The 26,755-nt window shown below is 43.5% G+C and overlaps 2 protein-coding genes across 13 annotated transcripts in view; one reads left to right on the forward strand and one right to left on the reverse strand.

The window, feature by feature from the left end:
- Positions 1–2,186: 2,186 nt before the first annotated feature.
- On the reverse strand, positions 2,187–13,302 carry LOC132219309 (collagen alpha-1(II) chain-like). Its single transcript, XM_059671678.1, has 3 exons — positions 13,164–13,302; positions 3,388–3,644; positions 2,187–2,975 (listed from the first exon to the last, which is right to left on the reverse strand). Exons 1-3 carry the CDS (start codon positions 13,300–13,302, stop codon positions 2,283–2,285), a joined length of 1,089 nt encoding a protein of 362 aa, XP_059527661.1. The 3' UTR covers positions 2,187–2,282.
- The window catches only part of HELZ (helicase with zinc finger), a 131,840-nt gene continuing 108,444 nt past the window's right edge, over positions 3,360–26,755 (forward strand). For 6 of the 12 annotated variants that reach the window (XM_059670034.1, XM_059670042.1, XM_059670043.1 and 3 more), the window contains exons 1-5: positions 3,360–3,448; positions 4,728–4,783; positions 8,636–8,692; positions 19,399–19,626; positions 22,822–22,858. In XM_059670034.1, the coding sequence (XP_059526017.1) occupies positions 19,417–19,626; positions 22,822–22,858 (247 nt within the window). In that variant the 5' untranslated portion in view covers positions 3,360–3,448; positions 4,728–4,783; positions 8,636–8,692; positions 19,399–19,416. Of the gene's footprint in view, positions 3,449–4,468; positions 4,603–4,727; positions 4,784–8,635; positions 8,693–17,949; positions 18,361–19,398; positions 19,627–22,821; positions 22,859–26,755 lie in introns of those variants that run through there. The other 6 variants (XM_059670035.1, XM_059670037.1, XM_059670036.1 and 3 more) reach the window with 6 other exon arrangements.

Below are 26,755 nucleotides of genomic sequence, written 5' to 3' on the forward strand. Positions count from 1 at the left end.
GAATTATCCGGTGCTGTGTGTTCATCAGATCAGAAGCAGAATGAGGGTGGCACTAATGTTGGCCAAGGCTCTATTTCCCCCAACTCCATTCTTATCTGCCCATGTCTGGCTGTGCATAGTTGGAGTGATCTGAAGAGATGAAGGACAGGGCCCTTAGCAGCTCATTCCAGGATTCTTCAGCATCCTCTTTCATCCCTACCCCTAGCTCTGATAAGTTTGGTCATTCATTCAATAAACATTTGCTGAGCATCATCTATATATGTGCCAGGCCCTGGTCCAGGCTCTGAATGAACAAACCAGACAAGGCCTGTGTCCTTACGGAGTGTTTTAAGAGAAGGAGGAAGGAGAGAGAGAGAGAGAGAGAGAGAGAGAGAGAGAGAGAGAGAGAGAGAGAGAGAGAGGAACCAAACCAACCAAACAAACAAAAACCCATTGTTGCCTCCTATATGTGCCCAGACCAGGAATTGAACCCACAACTTTCTGGTGCAAGGGAGAATGCTCCAACCAACTGAACCACATGGGTCGGGCCCTTATGGAGCTTAAACTCCAATGTGGGTGGCGCGGATAATAAACAGTCCAACAAAATGGTAAACAAGAAAATTTCTAACCCAGGGTTAAGGGAATAGAGAGTGACCTGCTTTGGTTAAGGGGATCACGAAAGTGGTCTTTTTGAGAAGGTGACATTTGAGCTGAGACCTGAGTGCTGAAAAGATGATCATCAGAGCTGGGGAACAAGGAAGGTTCCCTCTGGAAGGAAGTTCAGGTTGCTGCTTCGGGTTGCTGCAGGGAAGGAGAGAAGGCGAGAAGGCCAGTACAGAATCATGGTGAGGAAGGGGGGGCAGGAGCCACTTTACACAGGAGCTTGGTTAAGAACTTGGGTTTTATTTATTTTTTTAATATGATTTTTTACAGAGAGGAAGGGAGAGGGATAGTCAGAAACATTGATGAGAGAGAAACATCGACCAGCCACTTCCTGCACACCTCCTACTGGGGATGTGCTCGCAACCAAGGTACATGCCCTTGACCGGAATCGAACCTGGGACCTTTCAGTCCGCAGGCCGACGCTCTATCCACTGAGCCAAACCGGTTATGGCAAGAACTTGGGTTTTATTCTGAGTGTGACGGGGACACATTTGGTGAGGTTAAGCAGAGGAGTAAGGAGATCCAGGTCAGATTGAGAATGGACTGTAGGGGGCAGAGTGGAGGCAGGGAGGAGAGGAGGCTTTCCAGCCCTGGCAACACTTGGTGTTGGGAGGAGGAAGGACCGGGATGCACCCTTGAGTGCATGAATGGGTCAGGCAGGCACGTCAATTAAGCACTTCTTTGGATCAAGGCCTGTGGGCAAAGCAAGGGACCTACTTAAAGAACGCTTGGGAGGCACAGTCCTTGCCCCCAGCGTATTTAGTGTTTAATTATAGGAAACAGGCCACACACCTAGAGGTGTCGTGTAAACACAAAGCAACCATTAAATCAGTGCACAGTTGTGGCTGAAGGGGAACTGGAAAGGGAGCGACCGGGGCACCCCGCGAAGAGACTTTGGAACCTTTAAACCGGGCGGCGGCAGACTCCGGTCCACAGCCGGCTCGGCTGGGTCCCGGCTCCGGGCCCTCGGCCCCGCGTGGCTGCCTGCGCTGGAAGGTCTCAGACCGTGGCTCCAGGCTCCAGTTTCCCAACGTCTAACGAGCGCTGACAAAGCGGGTGACGAAGGGGAGGTCCCTCCCCGGCTCGCCGCCGCCTTCTCGGCTGGGAGTGACTCATTTACCTCGCTCCCTCCCTCGCGGCTGACCCCGGGCCAATGCCTTAATGAGCCTACACCTCACTCTACCCATCTGGCAGGGACAATTGCCTGGTGGAGTTTTTAGCTCCCCGGGGCAGGGCTCGTGTCAGCAGCCGACCAGGTTCCTCGAGAGAGGCTTCTCGAAGGGTCCGGAGGAGCATAGAACCCTTGGGGTAGCCCCAAGGCCCGAGGCCCTCCCCATGCACCCAAGCAGGCGGGGTGTGAATGCCGGTGCATTCCTCTAATTTCAGTCATCCAACAGCATTTTGTACTGAGTGCAGTTTCGCAAGTCTTGATGTCCTGGAGCATTCCCCCCGCTTGGTCACCTCTTTAAAAATTTGCTTGGGGAGCAAGAAGCAACCAGAGCAGGCCCCCAAAGTCTGCAGGGTCGCCCAGAAGCTCAGGGACAGACCGACCGGCGCCAGGGCGCCCCCCGCAACCGAAAGCCGGCGGCGAGGATCGCGGAGAGAGCTCGGCTCCCCCGCAGAGCCCGCTAGCCCAGGGGTCACACGCCCGGCTCACCCGCCGGCATCGTGGCGCCCCCTATTTCCATCGCTCCCGGTCGCAGCCGGGCGACTACGTGCGTCTCTCCACCGCCCCTGGGCGGGGGTGGTGCCCGCAGTCTTCCCCTCGCCCGGCAGCTTGGACTCAGCACCCCGCAGGGACTCGCCCGGTGGACCCCGGCGGGCACACCCTCCCTGCAGCCCCCGACCCTCTCGGGTCCCTCCTGCGAGTCCGGGCGCGCCTCTGCGCCCGAGCCCGAGCCCGCAGCCGCGCTCCGCGTTACCTGCCCCGGGAAGTCACGATCTGCACGCACCCCGGGCAGCCAAAGTGTGGATTCGGGAGAGCCCGCATTCCTAGGGGAGGGGCTCCTATCTAGAGGGTCTTGCATCCTGCTACCGGCCGAGGGGAGGAGACGGCGGGAGGGAGAGTAAACTGCGTAAAAGTTGCGTTTTGTTGATTTCTCCCCATCCCCCCCCAAACGCGCTTCGACGCTGGTTGACTGGGGACACCGAGTCGCCGGATCCCGGAGTCCGACGGCCCCGGAACGGTTTGTCAGGGCGGAGGCACCTTTCGGTCCACGGATGCGGGAGTCAGAGCGCCGGCTGCTCGGCGGGCTGGCCGGGCCCTGAAGGCGACCCCCGGCTGCCCGGAGCGAGAAGCGGGTCGCGGGAGCCCGCCGCCGCGCACCCGAGATCTGGAGCAGTAACAGACACATCATGCGCATAAATAAACCCATGAGCGACTCTTTGCTGCCAGCGGCAGGGAAACCTCGGGCTGATTAAATGCAGACGTGGGGTGTCTGCCAGAGCAGGAGGGTGGCGGGGCACAGGGAACCCGCGTGGAGGCGAGGGGTGGGAGGTGGGGGGCACGGAGGGAGGCCGGGGCTGGAGCCGAGCGAAAAACCCAAAGCCACCTTTAAAAACACGAGGGTGACTTTTAAAGGCAAAGAACCCAGAGGAGGGAAAGGGGCCGGGCCCAGGGCGCCCGGGCCGGCCAGCCACGGGGAGCAACTTTCCGGGCGGGAGGTGCGGCCCGAGGGGCGGCGCCGGCGGCGGAGGCGGGAGTCGGGGGCCAAGGGGGGAGTCACTTTAAAGGCTCTTTCTTACCCATAATGCTTTGTGGGGACGTTGACAAGTGGATCCAAGATGGCGTAGAAAGTAATGACAGGTAAGTCCTGACTTCCCCCTTCTCTGCTGCCGGGACCGTTCCGCGCGGTGCCGGAGCCCTCCGGGGAGCGGGCCGGACTCCCCTCCGGTCCCCCGGGCCCCGGCAGCGGCGGCCCCGCGGCGGACTGAGGGCCCCGGCGGCCCAGCGGCGGGGCCTCCGAAGCGGGGCGCTTCGAGGCGAGGCCCGGACGCTGGGGCTGTTTACAGCTTTTTCCCTCCTCGGTCCCCTTCTCCGCTGGGGGCCGCGGCGCCCCGGGCCCCCGGCGGCGGAGGGAGGCCCTGTGTCCCGGGCCGCGAGTCGGCGGGAGAGCTCCCGGGCCCCGGCTCCCCGCGAGGGGGAGTCAGCCCCCTGCACGCTGCCCTCCGGGTCGCGGCTGGGGGTGGGGAGCGTGCGGGCCTCCCACGCCCCGCTCGTTCGCCCCCGCAGGGCTCGGACTCCCACGCGGGCGGGCGGGCGGGGCGGGGCGGGGGCCGGCGGGTGGGCGCCGGGGAAAGTGGGTCAGGGGGGCGCCCCCGCCCTCCTCCGCCCGGAGCTGGGGCCTCCGCTTCACTTTCTTCCCCCCTTTCTCCGCCCCCTTTCGGAAATTCTCTTTGGGCCGCCAGCACATCAATAAACATGGAAACACACTTCCCCTCCCCGGAGGGTCCTTCGGGACGCCCCTGTCCTGGGGCTCAGGGGTGCAGTTCCGCCTAGGGGCTTTGCTGCCTCTCCCCCCCAAGTTGTTCGAGCCTCTACCCCCGCCCCCCGGCCGAGGGGCCTCAGGTAGAGCTGGGAGCCAGGGTCTGAGGATGCTTTTTGGATTGGGCTCCTTGGGTTTTGTTTGGAACTCAAAAGATTGTTGTTCCTGCCCCTTCACAACTTACACTTTCAGGCCAGTCATTAATGGAATATGTGTAACCCCCTGGGCGGGGTGGGGGCTGGGGGAGTGGCCCTGGCTAGTTTTGTTGTTCATTTCACCCTCTCAAACTCACGTTAATGGGTTTTTCTCCTTCATTTCTTCTTCTTTTTTTTGGAAGTAAGGTCAGTCAGTGCCGAAAGAGATGACTTTTTAAGTTGTGGATTTTCAGAACGTTTTGTAATCTCTTTATCACGCTGGAATTTTTTTTGTTTGGAAGTAAGGCTTGTTTACAAGCCTCAGCCCCTGTACCATCGTGGTAACTTTTTCCATTGGGAATTCCGATGCCCTCTCGCTGCAGGCTGATAGAAAACGTTGGCTGCTGGTGGGTGACTGTGGCTGGTGGGTGTACAGACACATTTTACTTTTTTCTGTTTACCTCAGGCATTGGACGAAGTAATTGATCACTAGAGAACTACCGTGCTGGTGAGATGTGTAAGGTGAGCCGGCAGTTAAAAAGGATCGACCTTTTTCCCCTTCTTTATTTTAATCAACTCGTGAGGGTAAGGCCGGGACTAAGTAATTTGATGGGGTCCGCCTTTATTTTCCAAACAATTCATTCTGTCAGGTGGGCGTACAGGCAAGGCTAGATTTTAGAAAGAAAAACAAAAACAAAAACAAACGTACCGACCTTTCTCCGTGGCTCCAACACCTGCTGCCCTAGGAGCTTACCCAGAGCCACATACTCTTAGCAGCTGCCTTTGATCAGGATCTTCACCAGGGGCGCTTATCGTTTGCCTGTTTAATTTTCCTTGTGTCATTTTAGTTGGATGTCTTAATTTTGCCCATGTTTTGGTGTCCATGTGTAAGTCCACTCACGCCCCATGGACGGTCCGTGATTGTGTCTGTGGGTCTTGTGTGCCCACAGACGGTGGGACTCTTGTGACGGACGTACACCGTTTCCATTGCAAAGAATCATGTCAGGCAGATCAGTCACTCCTGCTTTTATTTTCTGAAAAATGGAATAGTACCTGTCTCTCTCATAGTTATTTTGAAATAAAAAGGATAGCGTCGAGTTTTTGTTTCGCTTACTAAGGATAAGTCTGGTTTGTCATTATTTTCTGGTCACACTTGGCGTGTGAATTCAAAGCGTTGCTTTATTTAATGTAACTTCGAATGCTTTGGATTTAAAGGACATTGATAACGTGTTAGTAAACAGTTGGCATTTAGCACATGAGGAAAAGGAGAAAAGTTTGCTAATTTTACATTTTCCACAAGCAATCTTCTGAACTTTACACATATTTTACTATGATTTATTGAGAAAATTAAGTTATGGTAGGTTGGTTACCCCAGGTTTTGTTTTGTTTTTGTTTTTTTTAACACATCTGGGTAGCATTTGGGTTTTGAAATTCATATCTATCACAACATCTGTTTAAGAAGAGTAAGCTGTGCTTTATTTTTTTTGCAGATTGAAGCATACAATTGACATTTTACCTTAAAAAAAAAAACTCAGGAGAGAAAAGTGGACATAAACTGAGATACTTTTGTGAGTGCACGCATCACATTTGCTTGCGTTTGAAACTCAGCAGTGCTTGTGTGTATTACATTTATTTTTATTCTTTGAAGAGCAAATGTGGATTTTAAAATTTATTTTCAGCTTATAGATGGAGGCATATTCTTGCCATAGGCTTCCCGATCTGAAACTTTTATCTTTTTTTTTAAAAAATTTACAGATTACTTCGTGGAAAGGAACCAGTGACCTGCCTTTTGGCCTCTGGTGATGTTCATTTGTAGTCTAAAATTTAATATTTAGAAATAAGTAATCTTGTGTGGCTAGTGTTGTTTGGCCTGTATTGTGTCAAGACGTTTTCCACAGTTTTCACACATGTGGACCATGTGAAGTGCTAGTATTCACTTCAAAGTGAAGTTAGTGGTTGGCCACCAAACAAGTTGTTACACAAATTCTTCTAAAATGGGAAATACCATAGTATTGAAGGTTGTGGTGAAGTAGAAGTCTGCGTCTTTGAGCTCAATAAAGACATAGCTTTTTTAGTCTGTCCTTTTGGCTGGGAAGCTAGGACACTATTTTTAGGTAAGGCTGTAGTTTTTGGGAGCCAGTAAGTAAGTACCTCTCTATCAGCTGGTAAACTTTTGCAATTGTTAGCAAGAAGTTTCATTTTCTGATACCATAAATATTTAATCTGCATTGTTTTAAAGTCCATATACATTTATGGAGTGTCCAGTGTTTTACCAGAGAGAGAGAGGACTGGTGCCAAACAACAGGAGAAACCATTCCTACTTGCAAAGGGCCTTGTGCAGTTTAAAAGTATACAGCATGTTCATGAATGGCTAAGAATATATTGCAGAGGGACTACAAATAAGTAGACCAGATCTTATACATGCATTTTTGTTTCCTCTTTAAGAAGTAGGCTTGGTATTGGCATTAAACACAAATTAGTCTATAATTGTCCGTCAGACTATATTTAAGAGCCAAATATAGGCCCAGCAGAAGACATAAGGTCCTTGGCTGTTGTTTCAAATGCATAGAAGATTTTAGGGCCAAGTATATCAACTCACATGGGAGGGGGAGGGGCTACTTAAAAATTATAAGCAAGTTCTGGTTGTTTATTTTTGTAAACTTAGATAAGTGTACATGCCAATATAATTTGATTTCTAAGTAATATTTTGAAATGTCTTCTAGGAGAGAACTATGATATGTGTGGAGAGTGTGGCCATACCAGCTTACAGTTCACTTAAATTGATGGGTGTAGTCAGGATTATTTCTGTAGCATTGGCTAGAAGGAGCATAAAACACAGTGGTCTGTCACTTCAGTGGTGGCTGAGTAATAACTTTTGAGTAATCCTGAATTTAATAGAGTTAATAATTCTTTAAAAAATAATGTTGTAGATGTAGCATGGAGACTTTTAATTTACATATAATAATTTTTAAAAAGCTACCATCTGTTTAAAACATTGAAAGTTTTTCAACATACTACCAAACAGTCATACCAATTTGTTTACTTGTGTCAATTGTACTGGGTTAACTTTTTCCAAGAGCAGAAAGTTGTCTGGTGAAACCAGAATTTGTATATTCATCTTGCTTTTGAACAAAAACAAATAAACAGAAAACCAAAACTAATTGATTCATCCACAAGGTTCTTCAGAGAGTACATAGCATATTTTTTGACTGAACCATTCTGCAATGTGAATGTTTGTGATTTTTGTTATTTCTGTGCCACATTTGAGGTGTTCTTGGCACATCTGAATTTGCCTTTTTGATTTCTTTTGTGGAAATTCTTGTGAAAAATAGTCCTATAAGGCGAGCTTCCTATCAGTAGGCATTATGTGTAACTAATAATCGTCTTAAGATTTTTATTTTTATTCACTTATTTTATGCAAAACTGATGCATGCTATAGGAAGCAAATATGAGCAGTACTTAAGTGTCTGAAGTAAAAATAGAATAAGAGGGAAAGTCTGTGTTCTCCTCCCTCCATCTTTAGTCGTGCTCTCCTGAGCTGACCATAGAAAACAGTTGGCGTCATTTGGCTTTTGGGAGAGCTCTCTGGTGCCGAGGTGTATTGGTAGCAGTGAGAGCAGAGGGAGAAATAGGGAAGGCCTGGCCACTGCACTGTTCAGGTGTCATGCAGGGGCTATTCCACTCATTTCCTGTGATGTTAAGTAATATTGATAATCTTAAACTACCAGCAGTTGAAGATAACGGTGATTGAAACACTCCAAACGGTTAATTCGATTGTCAGATTCGTAAAGTTTTTGATTTGTGGATATTTTAAGGAAATAAATATTTATGAATAGAAGTCATATAACTATAGGGCTGAGTTAATGGTGATAATTACCATCTGTGGGATTGTATCTACTGTTGGCTTTTTATAACTTATTATTTCTCCTTTAATTCTCATAACAACTCCAAATAGTTGTTGTTATTTACATTTTGCAGAGGAGGAAATGTAGATTAAATGTGAGCTAACATAACAGCACAGTGCTGGTAAGGAGTGGTGCTGGTGTTCTGGTTTGGAGAACCCGTGCTCTTTCCATTGTGCTCTCCTGCTTCTGTCCTGTCTGTCTTTATTCTCCAGACAAGGACTTTTAGGCCTGGAGGAGTCAGATGATTTGCCCAAGGTCACACAACTAAGTAGTAGCAACTTTAAACCAAACTTATATCTCTGGACTCTTATCTCAGAACTCTTGGTCCTGGCTGGTTATGCTACATATTTTTGAAATATTGTGGACCAAAAGACCATATGCTGTGAATATTGGATACAAATGCTTCAGCACTGTGTCAGCAATGGTATTTTCTACCCTGTGTTTAAAAGCTCCCTTCTCTCTGTTTCAGAGATTATAAAGAGCTCTGATGGGCTATTTGGGTGATACCCAGTGCAGTGAACTGCAGGTGAGTAAAATATATGAGAGCCTTGTTTAGAAAACAAGAACTTGGTAATGTGTGAGAGAGAGACAGGGGAGATCTCATCTAGATGAGAATTTCTGGCCAGAAAGTATGAGGTGGGACAGGGTGGAAGAGTGGTGACCTGAGGTGTGGGTCCTGACTGCAGTGGCTGCTTCTGGAACAGACTGGATGATGCCGAGCAGCCTCTGCAGAGACCGCCTGCCGCTTTGTCAGTCTGTATGAAGAGAAGTGAGGGTAGGTTAATCTTCCACTCTGTTCTGAATGAGTAACTGCACAGGGACTCAACCTATCAGCATGATTGGAACTGGAGAGGTCCTTCAGTTTTTATGTCAACATTCTTGAGTGGTAATCACCCTATGCTCTGATGAACTTGGTTAACTATTAAATTGTTTTTTCTGTTATCTGCCATGCATATATTGTCATGAGTGACTATATATTTGCATCTTAGAGGATCTAGATACCGAGAATACATCAATAGGAACAAAAGTTTAAACTTTTCCCCTAATGGTTGTGTTCCCTCCACACAATGGTTGTAATAGTCCTTCAAATTATTTATCTTTTGCTGAAATGCTCTGCTACTAGTAAGTAAAGGAATACATATTATTTCACAGTAAGTTATCTTCTTGATTCCTTATAGTACTTTGATCTTTCATTACTAGACTTAGAAAATGGTAATACTATAGAAAAACAATGAGAAGACTGTTTCATGTTGCCCTTGTGGGTTATCAGTGCTAAAATTATTTTTTGATATATTTTCAATACTAGTCTTTAAACATGACCAGCTCTAGAAAACTTCATGTGTTAATAAAATGACTTGCCATCCTGCCTTTTGGAATCTGGCTGGGTAAGATTTATAAGACATTGCCAGCTACTTTTTACCCATCTCTTTTAAGCTGGAGTTTTTAGTTTTTCTGTTCCTTATAGTTCAAATAACATTTTTCCCTTTTTAGGTCGATGCTCAACCACTGAGCCATGCCAGCTGGGCTTATATTTTGTTTTAAACATTTTTCCCTTTTTTAACTGTACCAGAGTCTCCTGGCCCCTAATGCTTTCGTTTGTCCACCAGTCCATACTGTTTTTTAACTGTGACAGTCCACCACTGAGCCAGCAAGTTCTTTGAGAACCCTAGAGACTTTAATGTGACACTATTCTATACTTTTGGGATTTATAATTGGATTTGGGCTTGGCTACTTGCTTATTGCTCAAATATATCTGGTTGTAGGGATTCTTGAATATATACTTGTTTTGCACGATGCAGCCCCCACGGCTTCCTGGGGATGATCTGAAGACGGGTTGAAGTAGCTTTTTGGTCCTTGGAAAGCTGGGATCTGAGGATGTCATAGTTATCATGATAAGGAAGGAGAGCAGGGGAGCTTCCAGTTAAGGCCAGAGTGAGCCGTAGAGGGCGGGGCGGACCTCTTCTTGACACTATATTAAGCTTGTATCCTGGAACCCCTCTCTCTCCTCAGTGTGGTGTAACTTTCTTTCTTAAATTATGAGATAATTTAAGAATTGATATTAAATAGTTAAATAGTTAAATAGTTAAATTCAGGTTATTACTCAAATAGTTAATTTTCTTTTTGGCATTCCATTAAAATACATTTTACTGTTTTTAAATTATGGTGCATATAATTTGATTTTTTTCTATTTATTAGATCATGAAACATTTCCATGTTAAAGGTGTCACTATTTTAATTTATATGATTACATTTTGAAAGGCTGCAAAATATTTCATCAAGTCATACTCTCATAGTTTACCTAAATCTTTTTATGTTAGGTACTTATGCTGCTGGCTGGTTTTCAGTTAATACTTTAATCTACATTATTGTAGATATTATTGTACTTTTTTCTGACTAATTATATCTCTAGGATAAAGTTTTGAGTACATTATTGTTGACATGATAAGAATGTTTTTATGGCTTGCCAAGCTGTTTTTCAAGAATATTTTACCAGTTTGTATTACTAACAGATACATGGATATTTCTGTTTCACAAAAACTGGGCAGAAATACATTTTTCCTTAAAAGTTTTTGCTCATTTAATAGTGTAAAGTGGCACTTACATTTCTTTTTCTATAATGTTGAATTTTGTCTTTGAACCTCTTCATATTGAATTGTTTGTTCATATTCTTGGCTATTTTATTCAATAAATTATTGATTTGGGCTTTGGATGATAAAGCAAGTATAACCAGGTAATAAACAGGTGATTATTAAAAAGATTACTAGAACACGTCAGTGAAAATGTTCAAAGAGAGTCTGGTTTAGATGGTAAGTGATCTTGGGAATAGTGTTTGAAAAGGGAATATGTGCAATTTTGCAGATATTTATTGGGCGCCCACTGTGTACCAGGTGTTGTTGCCTCCTCTGAATGCTTCTCAAGTTATCATCATGGCCTCTACCTTGTTGAGGGAGGAGGCTGCTTGATAATGCTTGAGGTTTGACCTATGGGGACTCTGGCTGCTGAAGACCCTTTGTGGCTGTTTGGAGGGCTGAGGGGATCACTGTCTACCATCTTTAATTCATTCATGGCAAATTCCACTATTCCATGGCACTCTCCTTAAGCAGCTCTGTTCTGAGGGATACAAAGATGAATAAAACATCATTCCTACAGACAAGGAGGAGTCATCTCGTAGGGAGAATAGGAGCACCAAAAAAATGAAAGGACCAATAAGCATTCGATAGGTGCCATAAAAGGGGTTTAGACAAAGTGCTTAGGCAGTAAGTGGAAGGAGTGATACTGCCCCTTTGGGGATGTGGAGAAACACTTGGCATTTACATTGTATTACTGTGCCAGTCAGAAGCAATAGAAAGAAGAGGGCATTCGGAGGGAAGGATAGCTTGAGCAAAGGCTGTGGGGTGGTGTTGAAAATGAGGCAGGAAACTGCATATCCAAATTACCTAGATCCTGGGATACATAAAGGAACATAGTGGAAGGTGAGGCTGCCAAGTGATCAGGACTGGGTTTGGGAGGATCTTAAATGTCAGACTGAGGATCAGTATGATGGATTGGTAGTGTGGAGAAATTAGAAACAGGGACTTTGGTTCATAGTAATACTCCAAGTGAGGGATGATGAGGGCCTGAAGTGAATTGATGGCCTTGGGAATGGAAAGCAGGAGATGGATTTAAGAGATGTTTTGGAGGCTGAACAGAAAGATTTGGTCACTGATTAGAAAGGTAAGGGAACAGTCAGTTCTGTCTCAAGTCAGAGATGAAGTTTTTATGGTTGGGTGGCTGGCAGAATGGGGCATCAGGAATAGGGAAGTCAGGAGGAAGAACAGGTCTCAGAGGTTGAGAATAGAGAAAGATGAATTGGGTTTTGTATTGAGATTAAGGACCTAGTAGAAAGTCGAAATAAAAAATTTAATCCTTTAGGGCAGCGGTCACCAACCGGTGGTCCCGCGGACCACTGGTGGTCCGTGAGGTCCAAAAGGTTGGCGACCACTGGCTAAGGAAACCTTTGGAGCAACGGTCGCCAACCGATGGTCCGCAGACCACTGGTGGTCTGTGAGTTCCAAAAGGTTGGCAACTGCTGCTTTAGGGAACTGATGAGGAAGTTTGGGGCCCAGAGGCGTTAGATGGGTGGGTGAGGTCTCACACCAGTTAAAGCATAGCCTAGGCAAGCTTCCTGATTCCCAGTCCAGTTCTCTTCACAGCTTCAGACTGAGAAGTGCTATAGGTTCTCAGCTGTGGTGTTTTCCTCACACCTGGGTGTGCTCAGTAGAAAGTTGGAAGTGGGAGAGTTTATGTTGGCGAGTAAGGTCTTTATTTTTAATTATATTTTTTCTTACGGAAACTTTCAGACATATATAAGTGGAAAGAAGACTATAATCAATCCCACTGACCCATTGTCCAATTTCAACATTTATTAATGTTGTTTCATCTATTTCTCCTCCCCATCAATTATATTGAAGCAAATGGGAGAAGGTGTTCTGGTGACTTTAACCTTTGTTGTATTTGCAGGTAAGGAGAATTGAACCGTTTGATAGGGTATGTTTCAAGCTTTCTGGGGTAGGGTCCCGAGTGAACAGAAGTAGGATTTACTTCCAGAATTCCTGTGTTGCCTCAGACTTTGTTTTAGGGCAAATCACATAAGTCCTCTGAGTCTTAGTTTGTCTGTGAGGTGGAGATATCATCTTCAGTGAATCACTTGAACTAATGTAGGTAAAAACCCTCCATGAACTCTAAACTTTGAGGCTAAAGTATTATAGAGATTTTAGTGCTGCTCCTTTGGGCTTCTGTGTTGCTGGCATGAAGTTTATATTATTCAACAAATTCTTGTTATGTCAGGCCTCTGGGGCTTCAACAGTGAACAAAACAAAATCCCAGCTCTCATGGAGTTATGTTCCAGATCCAGAGGATAATAGTTTTATAGTGATTAATAGTTGTTATAGCTAATACTTTTATAGTGATTAGTGGAGGCCAGGCACTGTTCTAAGTGATTTCATTTTTTAACCTACTTAATTCTTGCAACAATCCTGTGAGGTTTGGAGATGAGACAAATTTGTATGCAGATTGCCTCAGGTTGCAATGCCAGGATTCAAATTCAGGCAGATCTGGCTTCAAGCTTGTACTCTTAACTCCTATGTCATAGGACATCTTTAACTCAGTAATGGCATACTAGTGTTTGATACAAGTAAAAAGGTTAGGTCCAGATCAAAACAAATAAACATTCTCTTCTTGTAAAAGACAAAATAAAATGAAAAAAAACAAAGGCAGTAGTTCTCTGTGGATAATATTCTTTTATAGAACAATATTTTTTTTCTTAACTTTCTATAGGCTTCGCCAGTTTCTTTGTTTCTTTAGATACAAATGGTCACTTCAGTGGGAGGCAATTAAGTTATCTTTCTGCTGGCCCTTGAGCAGGATCTCTTCTTGAATGAATTCCCTGCTTGCTTATAATTCTCTTTTCCCCTTCCGTCCACTCCCCCCTCTCCTCACCTTGGGGTAATTCCCTTTTCTGGTCTCTCCTACTCTCTGTTCTTCCTTTTCTCATAGCTGTGCTCTGCCTTTTCAGTCCCTCGCCTGCGTCTGCCAGCCTTTCTCAACCTACGCTGTGCTTTGACTTTTCTAAGTTGATTAAATGGGGCTAATATTGGGACTAATTTTCCACCTCAGCTCAGTCCTTCATGGGCAGGGCATATTGGGAAATGGGTATATATTGATTCCAGAAAGGGAGAGAGAGATAGAAACATCAACGATGAGAGAGAATCATTGATTGGCTGCCTCCTGCACTCCCCGTACTGGGGATAGAGCCCACAACCCGGGCATGTGCCCTTGACCAGAATCGAACCCGGGACCCTTCAGTCCGCAGGCCGACACTCTATCCACTGAGCCAAGCCGGCCAGGGCTATACTCACTTTTAATATTTTGTTTCATATGTCTCAGCTTTTTATGTAAACTATTCAGTACACACAAATACACATTTTATACAAATGGGATTATACATCATATTATTTTGTAGTCTGTTATTTAGAAGTCAGATTACCCTATAAATAGTATTTTGTAACGTGCTTTTGTTACTTTACATCTTTCCAATAACCCCTGTTCTTTTTTTTGATATATATATTTTTATTGTTGATAATATTATTGATGTCTCCCATTTCCCCCCTTTACCCTCCTCCTCCCTGCCCCTAACCCTCCTCCTAGGCCTTTAACACCCTATTGCCCAAGTCCATGGGCTATGCATATAAGTATTTAAGTTCTTTGGTTTATCTCTTCTCTTCCCCCCCATCTCCACATCGAGGTATGTCAGTCTGTCCCATGCCTCCCTGTTTTGGGTCTTATTTTGTGGTCAATTTATTTTCCAATAATCCCTATTCTTAACACTGTTTCTGTAGAAACTCTTCTGAGTTTCAAACATTGATTTGAAAATGTAGCTTTAGAAAATAGGGATGATGATAATGATGGTGGTGGTAGTGCCAGTGGTACCCTTTTGTTTTAATTATGCCATTGGCTCTTTTATATTGATTTATGTTTTATTTATAAAGGTCACCTGTTTTAGCTATAATAATAAAAGTGTAATATGCTAATTAGACTGGATGTCCTTCCGGACAACCTTCCAGACAAAAGCCAGGGCTGTAAGGGAAGCCCGAGTCCCAGGTGCCAGAGGGAAGCCGGTGCTGGCAGCAGGGGGAAGGAAGGCCTACTCTTGCACACATTTCATGCATCGGGCCTCTGGTATGATAATGTATTTGTAAGTCTAAGCAGATAACATGGAAGAGAAAATGAAATACAAAGAATGGAAAATGTTTTATAATAAAATATTTTGGCAAACAGCAACCTTTTCTAGAAATCATCTTTTACTATAATTTGCCTGCATTATAAATATGGATTTTTGTTTTTCATATCTTTTTTATTAGTAAGCATATTAAATGATTTGGGAGGGGGCTCAAACTCTTCAGGAAATAATTTGGAATAACTGAATCCAAGAAAGCTATCTCCAGAATTGCTGGCAGTTCTAAAATGGGTCAGGGAAAATCAAAGTAATAGATGGGGGAAAATCTCAAATTTAGCTACTGATATAACTTTTTAAAAAATGTAGTTCTTGTTTTTTATCATTTTAGTTACTAAAACAGATGGTAGCAGGTCCATCGGGATATTTCTTTTATGTATTTAAAAACTTTACTTTGCTATATTGAATTTTATTCATTTTGGAATTTTATTCATTCTCATTAGGAGAGTTTACTTCTTTATGAAAGAGATTATTTAAAATAGAATATGATTGATGATCTTAGTTTCTAGTTTTCTTAGTATGGGTAACCTCTCTTCTAATGCTCCTTGCATACTCAGTGATTTTATGAGTTTTAGAGAAAAATGCAAGTCTGGCTGAATATTAACATAGTACAATAAATAAAATTTTATTACTTTGCAGAATATTTTGTCTGTGTATCTCATACAACCACATCACAGGTTCCAGTTTTGGATAAAAACAGATAAATTTAAAGATAATACAACATTCCTCTTTATGGCATTCTAGTGAGAACTGAATTTGGTATAGGATAGTTCTTGGAATGGTTGGAATTTAGGTTATTTTAGATCCTCTCTGTGGGAAATTCAATTAAAGTATTAAGTGGTTGTAGTGAATTGAATGCTTGTCATGGGGACATAAATGCTATAAAATGTGACTTATTTATAAGGTAGTTATGTTGAGCAGTTAAGGCATCTGGCATGATATATTTAATGCAAGATAATAGATGATTATGAGGCTAGATTAGTCTGTATGAAGTAATGCTGGTTTTGGGAGGAGAGCATTTTTATTTTTAAAAAATCTGTATTGTTGAAAGTATTGCATTTGCCCCCTCTTTGCCCCATTGACTCCCTCTAGTCCACCCCTGCCCTCCACCTCAGATCTGTGTCCATGGGTTATGCATGTATGCATACATGTTCTTTGGTTGATCACTTCCCACCCACTCTCCCTCCCTACCTTCCCTCTGAGATGCCACAGTCTGTTCTATGCTTCTTTGTCTCTGGATCTATTTTGTTCATCAGTTTATTTTGTTCATTAGATTCCACATATGGGTGAGATCATGTGATACTTGTCTTTCTCTGACTGTCTTATTTCGCTTAGCACAGTGGTCGGCAAACTGCGGCTCGCAAGCCACATGCGGCTCTTTGCCCCCTTGAGTGTGGCTCTTCCACAAAATACCACGTGTGGGTGCGCATGTACAGTGCGATTGAAACTTCGTGGCCCATGCCATGCCTTTGGTTAATAAAATTATATATTAGTATATATAATTTGTTTCAAGTGTACAATTCTATAATACACTGTCAGTTTATTGTATTGTGTGCTCACCACCCAAAGTTAAAACTTCATCACCATTTATCTCCCCTTTACCCTCTTCTACCTCCCATCACCCCCCTTTCTTTCTGATAATCACCATACTATTGCCTGAGACTATGAGTATTTAAAAAAATTTTTTTTTCCTTAATCCCTTCACCTTTTTCTCTGACAGCTGTCAGTCTGTTCTCTGTATCTATGAGTCTGTTTCTATTTTATTTGTTCATTTATTTTATTCATTAGATTATACACACAAGTATAATGGTATTTGTCTTTCTCTGACTGGCTTATTTCACTTAGCATAATACTCTCCAAGTCTATCCATGCTGTGGAAAAAAGTAAGATTTCCTTCTTTTTATACTCAAGTAGTATGGCCAATAGACATATGAAAAGATGCTCAACATCCCTAATTATCAGAGAAGTGCAAATTAAAACCACAATGAGATACCTCCCAACAACTGTCAGAATGGCTATCATCAATTAATGATTTATATTTTTTATTATTTTTTTCTTTATTGATTAACGTTGACAGTTTCTAATAAAGTTAAAAATATTTAATAAGTATATTTTTAACTTTATTAGAAACTGTCAACTTTTCTTTCAGAGTGGCTGTATAATCTATATTTCTAATAGCAACCTATATGAGTTCCAGTTATTCCACAACTCTGATATTATCAATATTTTAAATGTAGCTATTCTAATAGGTATGTAGTAATGGCTAATCATGGTTTTAAAGTGAATTTCTCTGCTGACTAATGCTATTAAACATCTTTTCGTGTGCATAGTTGGCCATCATTACATCCTCTTTGTGCGGTGTCTATTGCCCAGCTTTCAGTTGGGTTGTTTTCGTTTTGTTGGGTTCTGAGATTTTGTTATATATTCAGATACAAATCTTTTTTCAGGTATGCGATTTGCAAATAGTTTCCTCTGTCTTGAGCTTGTCTTTTCATTCTTGTAACAGTATCTTTCAAAGAGTGGAAATTTTTAAGTCAAATTTATCAATTTTTGTTTTTGGATTGTACTAAGATGGATAGATTTTAAAAAAGGTTTCTATTTTATAAAAGTAGTGAGAAGTAAGTTAGTGATAGGAATGTTCTCATAAAGTTGACTTAAGAAATCCTCACCTGAGGATATGTGTGTGTGTGTGTGTGTGTGTGTGTGTGTGTGTGTGTATATATATATATATATATATATATATATATATATATATATATATATTTTAATTGATTTTAGAGAAAGAGGAATGGAGAGAGAGAGAAATATCGATGTGAGAGAGAAACATCGATTGGATTGATGGATTGTTTCTGGTATGCACCCTGACTGGGGATTGAACCTGAAACCTCGATATGTACCCTGAATGGGAATCAAACCAGCCACCCTTCTGTGTAGGGGATGACACCCAACCTACTGAGCTACACTGGCCAGAGTTGCTGTTTGTTGATTTATTGATGGTAGCCATTCTGACAGGTGTGAGGTGGTTTTAATTTGCATTTCTCTGATGATTAGTGACATTGAGCAACTTTCATATGTCTGTTGGTTCTCTTTGGAGAAATGTGTATTTAGGTCCTTTGCCCATTTTCAAATTGGATTTTTTGGTGTTGAGTTTTATAAGTTCCTTGTAAAATTTGGATAGTAACCCCTTATCAGATGTATCATTGGTGAATATATTCTCCCATATAGTGGGTTGTCTTTTCATTTTGTTGATGGTCTCCTTTGCTGTACAAAAACTTTTTAGTTTGGTGTAGTCCTACTTGTTTATTTTTTCTTTCATTTCTCTTGCCTGAGGCAATATATTAGAAGAAATACTACTGCCAGAAATGTTGGAGATTTTACTGCCTGTGTTTTCTTCTAGGATTTTGATAGTTTTGAGTCTAAAAGTAAGTCATTAATCCATTTTCAGTTTATTCTTGTGTATGGTGTAAGAAGGTGGTCTAGTTGCATTTTCCTGTCCAATTTTCCCAACATCATTTTTTGAATAGACTGTCTTTACCCCATTGTATGTCCTTGCCTCCATTGTCAAATATTAATTGACCATAAAAGGCGTAGGTTTTTTTCTGGGCTCTCTATTATGTTCCATTGATCTGTATGTCTGTTTTGAATCTGAGTTTCTTAAAAGTAGTGATGACATGCTCTGTCTTTGAATTCAGTGCTGAAGCACAGGGCCTAGCCTTAGGAAATGTTTGCTGAATTCAATAGGCAGTTCAGATTTGCATTTTATCCAGTTTTTTAATATTGGTGGGAAAAATTCTACATGGTGTAGATTTTTATTCTCTGTAAACACAGTCACAGAATTACAAAACTGAAATTGGAAGATTTGGATATGAAACATTCCTGCACCTTCTGATTAAAAAGAGGAAAGCCTTTATGGTTTGTTGCACTTTGCAATATTCAAAGTCATGTTTCATTTATAAATTCGTCTCATTTATAAATTGGATGTATTGTTGGTATGATCCTGATTTATGGTTGATATTTTGCTTGGATCTTATTAAAGACTTCATAAAATATAAAAGAGCAGTATAGATTTTGTAGCATTAATAGCTGCTCAGCTGTGACCTTGAGCAAAAGGCTGGTTGAGAATAACTACTCAGATAGATAATTAAACCAGCTGAGTCAGGAATGGTATTAGAATTTATAATTAATAAGTTTTTTTAAATATATTTTATTGATTTTTTACAGAGAGGAAGGGAGAGGGATAGAGAGTTAGAAACATTGATGAGAGAGAAACATCGATCAGCTGCCTCCTGCACACTCCCTACTGGGGATGTGTCCCCAACCAAGGTACATGCCCTTGACCGGAATCGAACCTGGGACCCTTGAGTCCGCAGGCTGACGCTCTATCCACTGAGCCAAACAGGTTAGGGCTATAATTAATATGTTTTTAAAACTTCTCTGACTTGTTTTTTCCCCGTCTTTAGGATTTTTGTCCCTGAGTCATGGAAGACAGAAGAGCTGAGAAGTCATGTGAACAAGCGTGTGAATCACTCAAGAGGCAGGACTATGAAATGGCCCTCAAGCACTGCACAGAGGCCCTTCTTTCTCTTGGCCAGTACTCCATGGCTGACTTCATAGGGCCGTGTTCACTGGAAATAGAAAGTATCAAAATTGAGAGTCTTCTTTACAGAATTGCCTCATTTTTGCAACTGGTAAGTAAACAGTGTTGATAAGTCAGTGCCAAATCATGTAAAATGGCCCTTTTCATTGAGTGGGCACTATTGCTGGTCACTTCCCTCTACAAGTCACTTAAATGTGGGCTGAGGAGGTGATTGAAGTGGCTAGTGATTGCTGGATATCTTTGATGGCAAGCAACTGTATTTTTAAATCTTGAAACTTGTACTTAGCACTTTGGAGTATTCATTCATTTAACAAATATTTATTGAGGACATACTATGTGTTAGACACTGTTCTAAGTGCTTGGTATACATTGGTAAAAAATATAAAGAAAGATCCCTTCATGGTACTTTTTCTAGTAGGGGGACAGACAATAAATGCTAGAGACATAACTAAGTAAACACTTTAGATTGTTAGAAAGTAACAGTCTGTATGAAAAATAGTAGAACAGGGCAAGGAATATTGGGGCCACTAGGGTTAGGGATAAGGTTGCAGTTTTTATATTTATTATCGTTTTGTAATCCTCACCTGAGGACATGCTCTCACTGATTTTAGAGAGGGAAAGAGGGAGAGAGAGAGAGAAACATCGATGTGAAAGAGAAACACCAATCGATTGCCTCCCTCACACACCCTGACCAGGGATTGAACCTGCAACCTGGGTTTGTGCCCTGACCAGGAATTGTACCCATGACCTTTCAGTGTATGGGAAGACTCTCCAACCAATTGAGCCACACCAGTCAGGGCTAAGGTTGAAGTTTTAAATTGGGTGGTCAGGTAGTGCTCATTAATAAGGTGATATGAAGGAGGTAAGGGAGTGAGCCATATTGGAATCTGGATGAAGATCATTATAGGCAGAGGGACAGTCAGTGCAGAGACCCTGAGGCATAAGCATGTCTGCCATCTTTGAGGAACAGATAGGAGGCCATTGTGCTGGAGTAAAGTACATTGGGGGAAGGGGGTAAGAGGGCTAGATCCTCTGGGACCCTCTAGGACTAGTTTGTATTATATTTGAGATGGGAAGCTATTGTGGGATTTTGATCAGAGGGGTGTCTTGATCTGACTTAACAGGAATTACCTGGCTTTTGTTTTGAGAGTCTCTATATATAAAAGCCTAAGTGACTGTTATGACTGAATGACCGGTCGACTAGTCGCTATAATGCGCACTGACCACCAGGGGGCAGATACTCAATGCAGGAGCATCAGTACGCTTCCACAGCCAACCTCCCACGGTCCCTCCCCCCTCCCCCCACCCCCCCATAGGCCTTGATTGGGAGGCCGGACGGCCAACCCCCCCGGGGTCTCTCCCCATGACTGGCTGTCCCCCCAATAGGCCTCTTTTGCCAGCCAGGCTGAGGGACCCAACCATGCACGAATTTGTGCACTGGGCCTTGAGTCCTATATAATAAAACAGTAATATGCAAATCGACCGAACAGCAGAACGACCAGTTGTTATGTTGCGCACTGACCACCAGGGGGTAGACTCTCAATGCAGGAGCTGCCCCCTGGTGGTTAGTGTGCTCCCACAGCGGGAGTACTGCTCAGCCAGAAGCTGGGCTCACGGTTGGTGAGCGCAGTGTTGGTGGCCAGAGCCTCTCCTGCCTCCGCTGCAGGTGGACAGTAAGGAGCTAGGGGTCCCGGACTGCGAGAGCCCTGGACTGGGAGAGGGATGTCTGACTCCTGGCTTAGGCCCGATCGCCAGGGACATCCCCTGAAGGGTCCTGGGCTGCAAGATGGCGCAGGCCGGGCTGAGGGACCCCACTAGTGCATGAATGTCGTGCTCTGGGCCTCTAGTAGACTATAAAGGGGGAAGAGTAGATGCAGGGATACTGGTTTGGAGGGTATTGGAATAATCCAGGCCAGAGATTACAGTGGCTTAGACCAAAATGGTAGCAGTGGAGATAGTGAGAAGTGATTTGGTTCTGGTTATAATTTGAAACTAGAACCAATAAAGTTTCCTAATATATTGAATGTCAGGCATACAGAACAGTCACAGATTACTTACCATGACATTTTTTGTCTGAGCAATTGGAAGAATGGATTTTCCTTCAACTGAGATGAAAAGGCTATAGGTGGGGAGCAGGTTCTGTGAGGGAAGAATTCATTGTGAACATACTGAGTTTGAGATGTTGTTTAGATATCCAGCTGGAGATGTTGACAAGTAGCCAGATATGCAGGTATGGAGTTTGGGAGAGAAGTCTGGGCTAAAGATAGTAATTGAAGAGTTGTGGCCTATGCATGATATATAAAGTCTTGAGCCTAGGTCACATCACCAAGGGAATGAGTATTGATAGAGAAGAGGAGAGTGCCAAGGACTTAGTTTTGTGGCTCCACAGTGTTGAGAGGTTGAGAAGAAGAGGAATAAGCAAAGCAGCTTGAAGGGCAACGTTGAGGTAAATGCAAACTAGGAGAAGTATGGTGTCCTGGTAGCTAAGTAAAGAAAGTGTGTCCAAACAAGGAATGTTCAGCAAGGCCCATTGCTGTTCCATAGAGCAGTGGATGAGTGTCTGATTAAAGATCATTTATGAGAGAGTCAGAGGGAAGGAATTTAAGTACATAATTATAGACAATTTTTGAGGCATTTTGCCCCAGAGAGGCACAAAAAAATGGAATGGTAGCTGGTGGGAGAAGTGAAGTCAAGAGAATGATTTTTCTTTTTAGATGGAAGAAATAACAGTATGTTTGTTTATAGGACTAAATCAGTAGAAAGCAAAAAATTAGTGATATAGGAGAAATAGAGGAGGCTTGCTGGAGTGATATTCTTCACTGGGCCAGAGATCACATCTCCATGGGTGGTAGGATGGCCTTTAGAAAGGAGCATGGGGGGTTCGTCTGGTAACAGGTGGAAGATGGAGTGTGCTAGGACATGGGTAGATGTGGTAGTGATAGTCTGCGGAAATTTTCTTCTCGTTCCTATGGTTTTCTCAGTAAAGTCACTAGCTGAGAATAAGAATGGGGGGTTCAGGAGGTTCTGGTGATTTGAGGTTAGAGAAAGTAAGAAGTAGGAGTATGAGTAAATGGACTAGGGAAGTATATTGTGGTATTTATTTGTAGAGTATTGTGTAATCCTCAGAGAGCACATGAATTAGCTTTGCTCTGTGAATATTAAATTTGCAACATTAATGCTTAAACTTTGAAACAAAGCCAAGCTTTTATTTTTTTGGATAAAATCTCTATTGTAAGCAGCCCTTGAACTACTTAATGATATTCATCTCATATCTTTTATTTTGCAGAAAAAGTATGGACAAGCTGATGAAGATTGTAGGCATGGTATGTGTGAAAATGGGACTCTGATTTGAAGATTTTGAATAATTTGTGCAATGTTTAAGATTTATTTTTTTTCCCGATGCTAATTTCAAAAGTGATTATAAAATTAAAAAAACCCACCTTACTGTGGTGACTAGTGACTGACATGGATGATGACTTTTCTGCTGTGATGTGTGTACACACGGACATGGTTCCTAGTAACTCATGAGTGTTGACATTCTGGTCTCGCCCTTGGGAACATTGATAGTGTCCTTTAAAGTTTGTGTGAGTATTTTCAGGCAATAGGAGCCAAATTTTAAGAACTGTAACAAACATTGATTAAAATGTTAAGCTTGGATAAATTGAAAGGCTGGGCCTATCCCTTCTAAAAGGCTTTTCCCCTTCATTAGAAGATATCCCTTAGAGAGAAGAGACTGACTAGAATTCTAGCTTTTTCATGCTTTTTCCTTTGTATGGTCAGCTACATTTTTTTGCCCTGATTATAAAAAATAGTACATAACATGATGCTTCTGAGGCAGTAGTACCATTTTCCCCATCTTGTAGGTGGAAAAACTGAAGCAGAGAGAGTTAAGTAAATGGCTTTGTCACACAGTTATAAGTGTCAGAATCAGGGTTGACCACAAAATGTGCAAGCCAGAGTCCATTCATGTCATAGCTGCATCATCCTGTTTTTTCAGTGTTAGAGTAGCCTTGCCAGGTTTTAATTTTTAAATCTAAGAGACTGTTTCCAATATATAGGGTAGGGTCCCTAGACCTGGCCGGCAATCAGGGCCATCTGTGGAGCGACCTGCAGGTGGGGCGATCAGGGCGGGGGGGGGGGGCGGGCAGGGGCCCTGCTGGCACCCACCTTGGCTGGAGGCTTGATGCCGCCTGCTGCCTGGCTCTGCCCCCTGGTACTGCCACCGGTCGCCTCCCTCTCGGGGGCAGACACCTAACTCAGGAGCTGCCCCCATCAGGGGCAACTCCTGAGTTAAACGTCTGTCCCCTGGTTGTCAGTGTGCATCAGAGTGACTGGTTGTTCCACTGGTCGTTCTGCCGTTTGGTCAATTTGCATATTAGGGTTTTATTATATAGGATTTGTATAGTAATGAGGAAGTTGAGGGACATAAATGAATTATCTCTAAAATTTAAACTGGAATATTGAAAATATTGAGAAGTATGAAAATATTGAGAAGGAAGGAGTCCAAGCCTCTTTACAATAAATTGCAGTTGAAGGAAAGAGTCCTTCCAAAAATCCTATATAATAAAAGCCTAATATGCTAAGTGTCCAGTCGTCTGGTTGGCCATTCAACCAATAAAAGCATAGTATGCTAATGATATGCTAAGGCTTCTCAACCCCTCTCTATGATGTGTACTGACCACCATGGGGCAGATGCTCTGACTGGTAGATTAGCTTGCTGCTGGGGTCCGGCCAATCAGGACTGAACAAGACGGGCTAGACACGGCCTGCAGCCCTCCCACATCCCTCCTCAGCCCCGATCATGCACCAGTGGGGTCCTTTGGCCTGGCCTGAGCCCTCTTGCAATCCAGACTGAGGGACCCCCCCCCCCCCCCGCCCCCATGAGTGCATGAATTCGTGCAGCGGGCCTCTAGTATGCAATAAGAGCTTAACTTTAATGCTCATTGCAAACCCAAGGAGATCACAATTTGTGTGACCGGATTAAGGACCTAATAATGAAAGGAGCAAGGTATAGCAGGGATTAAAAAGAAAAGCGTATTACAGTATGTAAAGCTGAAATATTCAGAAGGTTCTAGGTATAGATAGCATTGAATAGTGTTAAGGCTTTTCATTTTCCAAAAGTATTTCATAAAGGGAACATTTTATCTATAAAAGTCTTTAGTAGGAAGGACACAATATGTCACAACAGCTGCAGCCCACATGTCCAAAGTGTTTATTTATTACTAGAGGCCCAGCGCATGAAATTGTGCGGATAGGGTCCTTAGGCATAGCCTCCTGCAATCAGGGCCATCTTCTGCCCGTTCGCCAGTCCCCAGTCCTCTGCTGCCTCCGCAGCAGGGCTGTCAGGCCATTGGGATCACCAGCTCATCCCCGGCTGCTCGGGGGCTCAGGCCTGTGGGAAAGCAGGTGCCAGTGACTTCACCTCCATGCTTGTGCGCTGGGCCAGCTGCTGATGGAACGCGCTGCCCGCTTGGAGCCACTCACGCGGGCGCTGCTACTGCTGCCGCTGCTGTTGGGGCTTGAGGTGCTGATGGATGCTGTGTGACGCACCCACGACCTACCCGCCCCGGCGTGAGTGGCCCCGAGCAGGAAGCTTGTTCCATCAGTGGCTGGCCCGGTGCATGCGTATGGAGGTGAAGTCACTGGCGCCTGCTTTCCCACAGGCCTGAGCCCCCAAGCAGCCGGGGATGAGCTGGTAATCACAACGGTCTGACAGCCAAGCCTGGTCCTCCCACCACCTACCCCTATTCCCCCGTTCACCATCGCTGAGCCATCGGAGCCTGCGGGCCAGGGCCAGGGACCAAGAGGTCAGCCGTTCAACCCGCTCATCAGTCCCCAGTCCCACCCCACCCCGCTTGCGGGCGGGGGGGGGGGTGGGAGGGACCAAGAGGTGGTCAGTGCCACCTTATGGTGACCGGTTGTTTGGTCATCCTGGACACTGGCTTTTTATATATATAGATAATTGGAAGAAAAGTGAGGGCGAGGGAAAAGGATCCAGGCAGAGAAGAAGAATATTGGGGGAAAACCCAGATTTGGCCAAAGGGATACTGGTCAGAGATTTGCCCCACAGTGTTCTTACGTTCTTACTCTGGGTGATGTTATACTTTTTGATACTTACAAGATATGGACATTTTACTTTCTAGTTAATACTTAGATTTACCAGGTGTACCGGTTAATAATGCGGATTTTGTAATCAAAGAAAACACGATAATTTCAAGATAAACCTCAAAAGTGCTTTATTCAAAGTAAAACATACAAAGAAGTGGAAAATTGGGTCTCTGAATGGTTTGCCTCAAAACATTGCTAGCTGCACATTTCCCCCATCCTTCAGGTAATTTGTGGATACCGTCCCAATAGAACTTTTCTTGTTTTGAGGCAGACCACCCATTTTCCTTCCTTTAAAATCTTTCCCATTGCTTGTAAATGATCGGAAATTGCTTGCTGAGCAACGTTTAATCTTTCTGCAAGTTGTTTTTTAGTTTGACACGCATCTTCACCCAATAATGCTTGTAACTGTTGGTCTTCAAACTTTTTCATCTGACATGGATGTTCTTTCTCTTTCACATCGAAATCATCACTTTTAAAGCATTTAAACCAGCATTCACAAGTATCTTGAGATGGAGCATATGCTTCCTGGAGTATACGATAACTTTCAGCAACACTTTTCTTCAGAATAAATTAATGAATTAAAACTTCCCACAAATGCTCTTTTTTTGGCACGAAATTCGACATTTATAAAAAAATATATTTTATTGATTTTTTACAGAGAGGAAGGGAGAGGGATAGAGTTAGAAGCATCAATGAGAGAGAAACATCGATCAGCTGCCTCCTGCATATCTCTTACTGGGGATGTGCCCGCAACCAAGGTACATGCCCTTGACCAGAATCAAACCTGGGACTTTTCAGTCCGCAGGCCGACGCTCTATCCACTGAGCTAAACCAGTTAGGGCGAAATTCCACATTTTTAAGCGTAAAGATATCTATGATGTTAACACCTTCAGAAAATTTGACATATGAGGTTTTGAAGCTTGCTGTCAATACAACGAAATAGCATACATAACAAATCACATATCAATGGATGTGTAACTCCATCCATTGAAGAAATCCGCATTATTAACTGGTACACCTGGTAGGCCTTCCAGTGTTTGGAGTCTGCTTATATATACTACTCTTCCCGCCCCCAAATATATTTTTGGAAAATGAGGTTTATTGCCAAGCAT

The sequence above is a fragment of the Myotis daubentonii genome, chromosome 16, assembly GCF_963259705.1.
Source record: "Myotis daubentonii chromosome 16, mMyoDau2.1, whole genome shotgun sequence".
NCBI lineage: Eukaryota > Metazoa > Chordata > Mammalia > Chiroptera > Vespertilionidae > Myotis > Myotis daubentonii.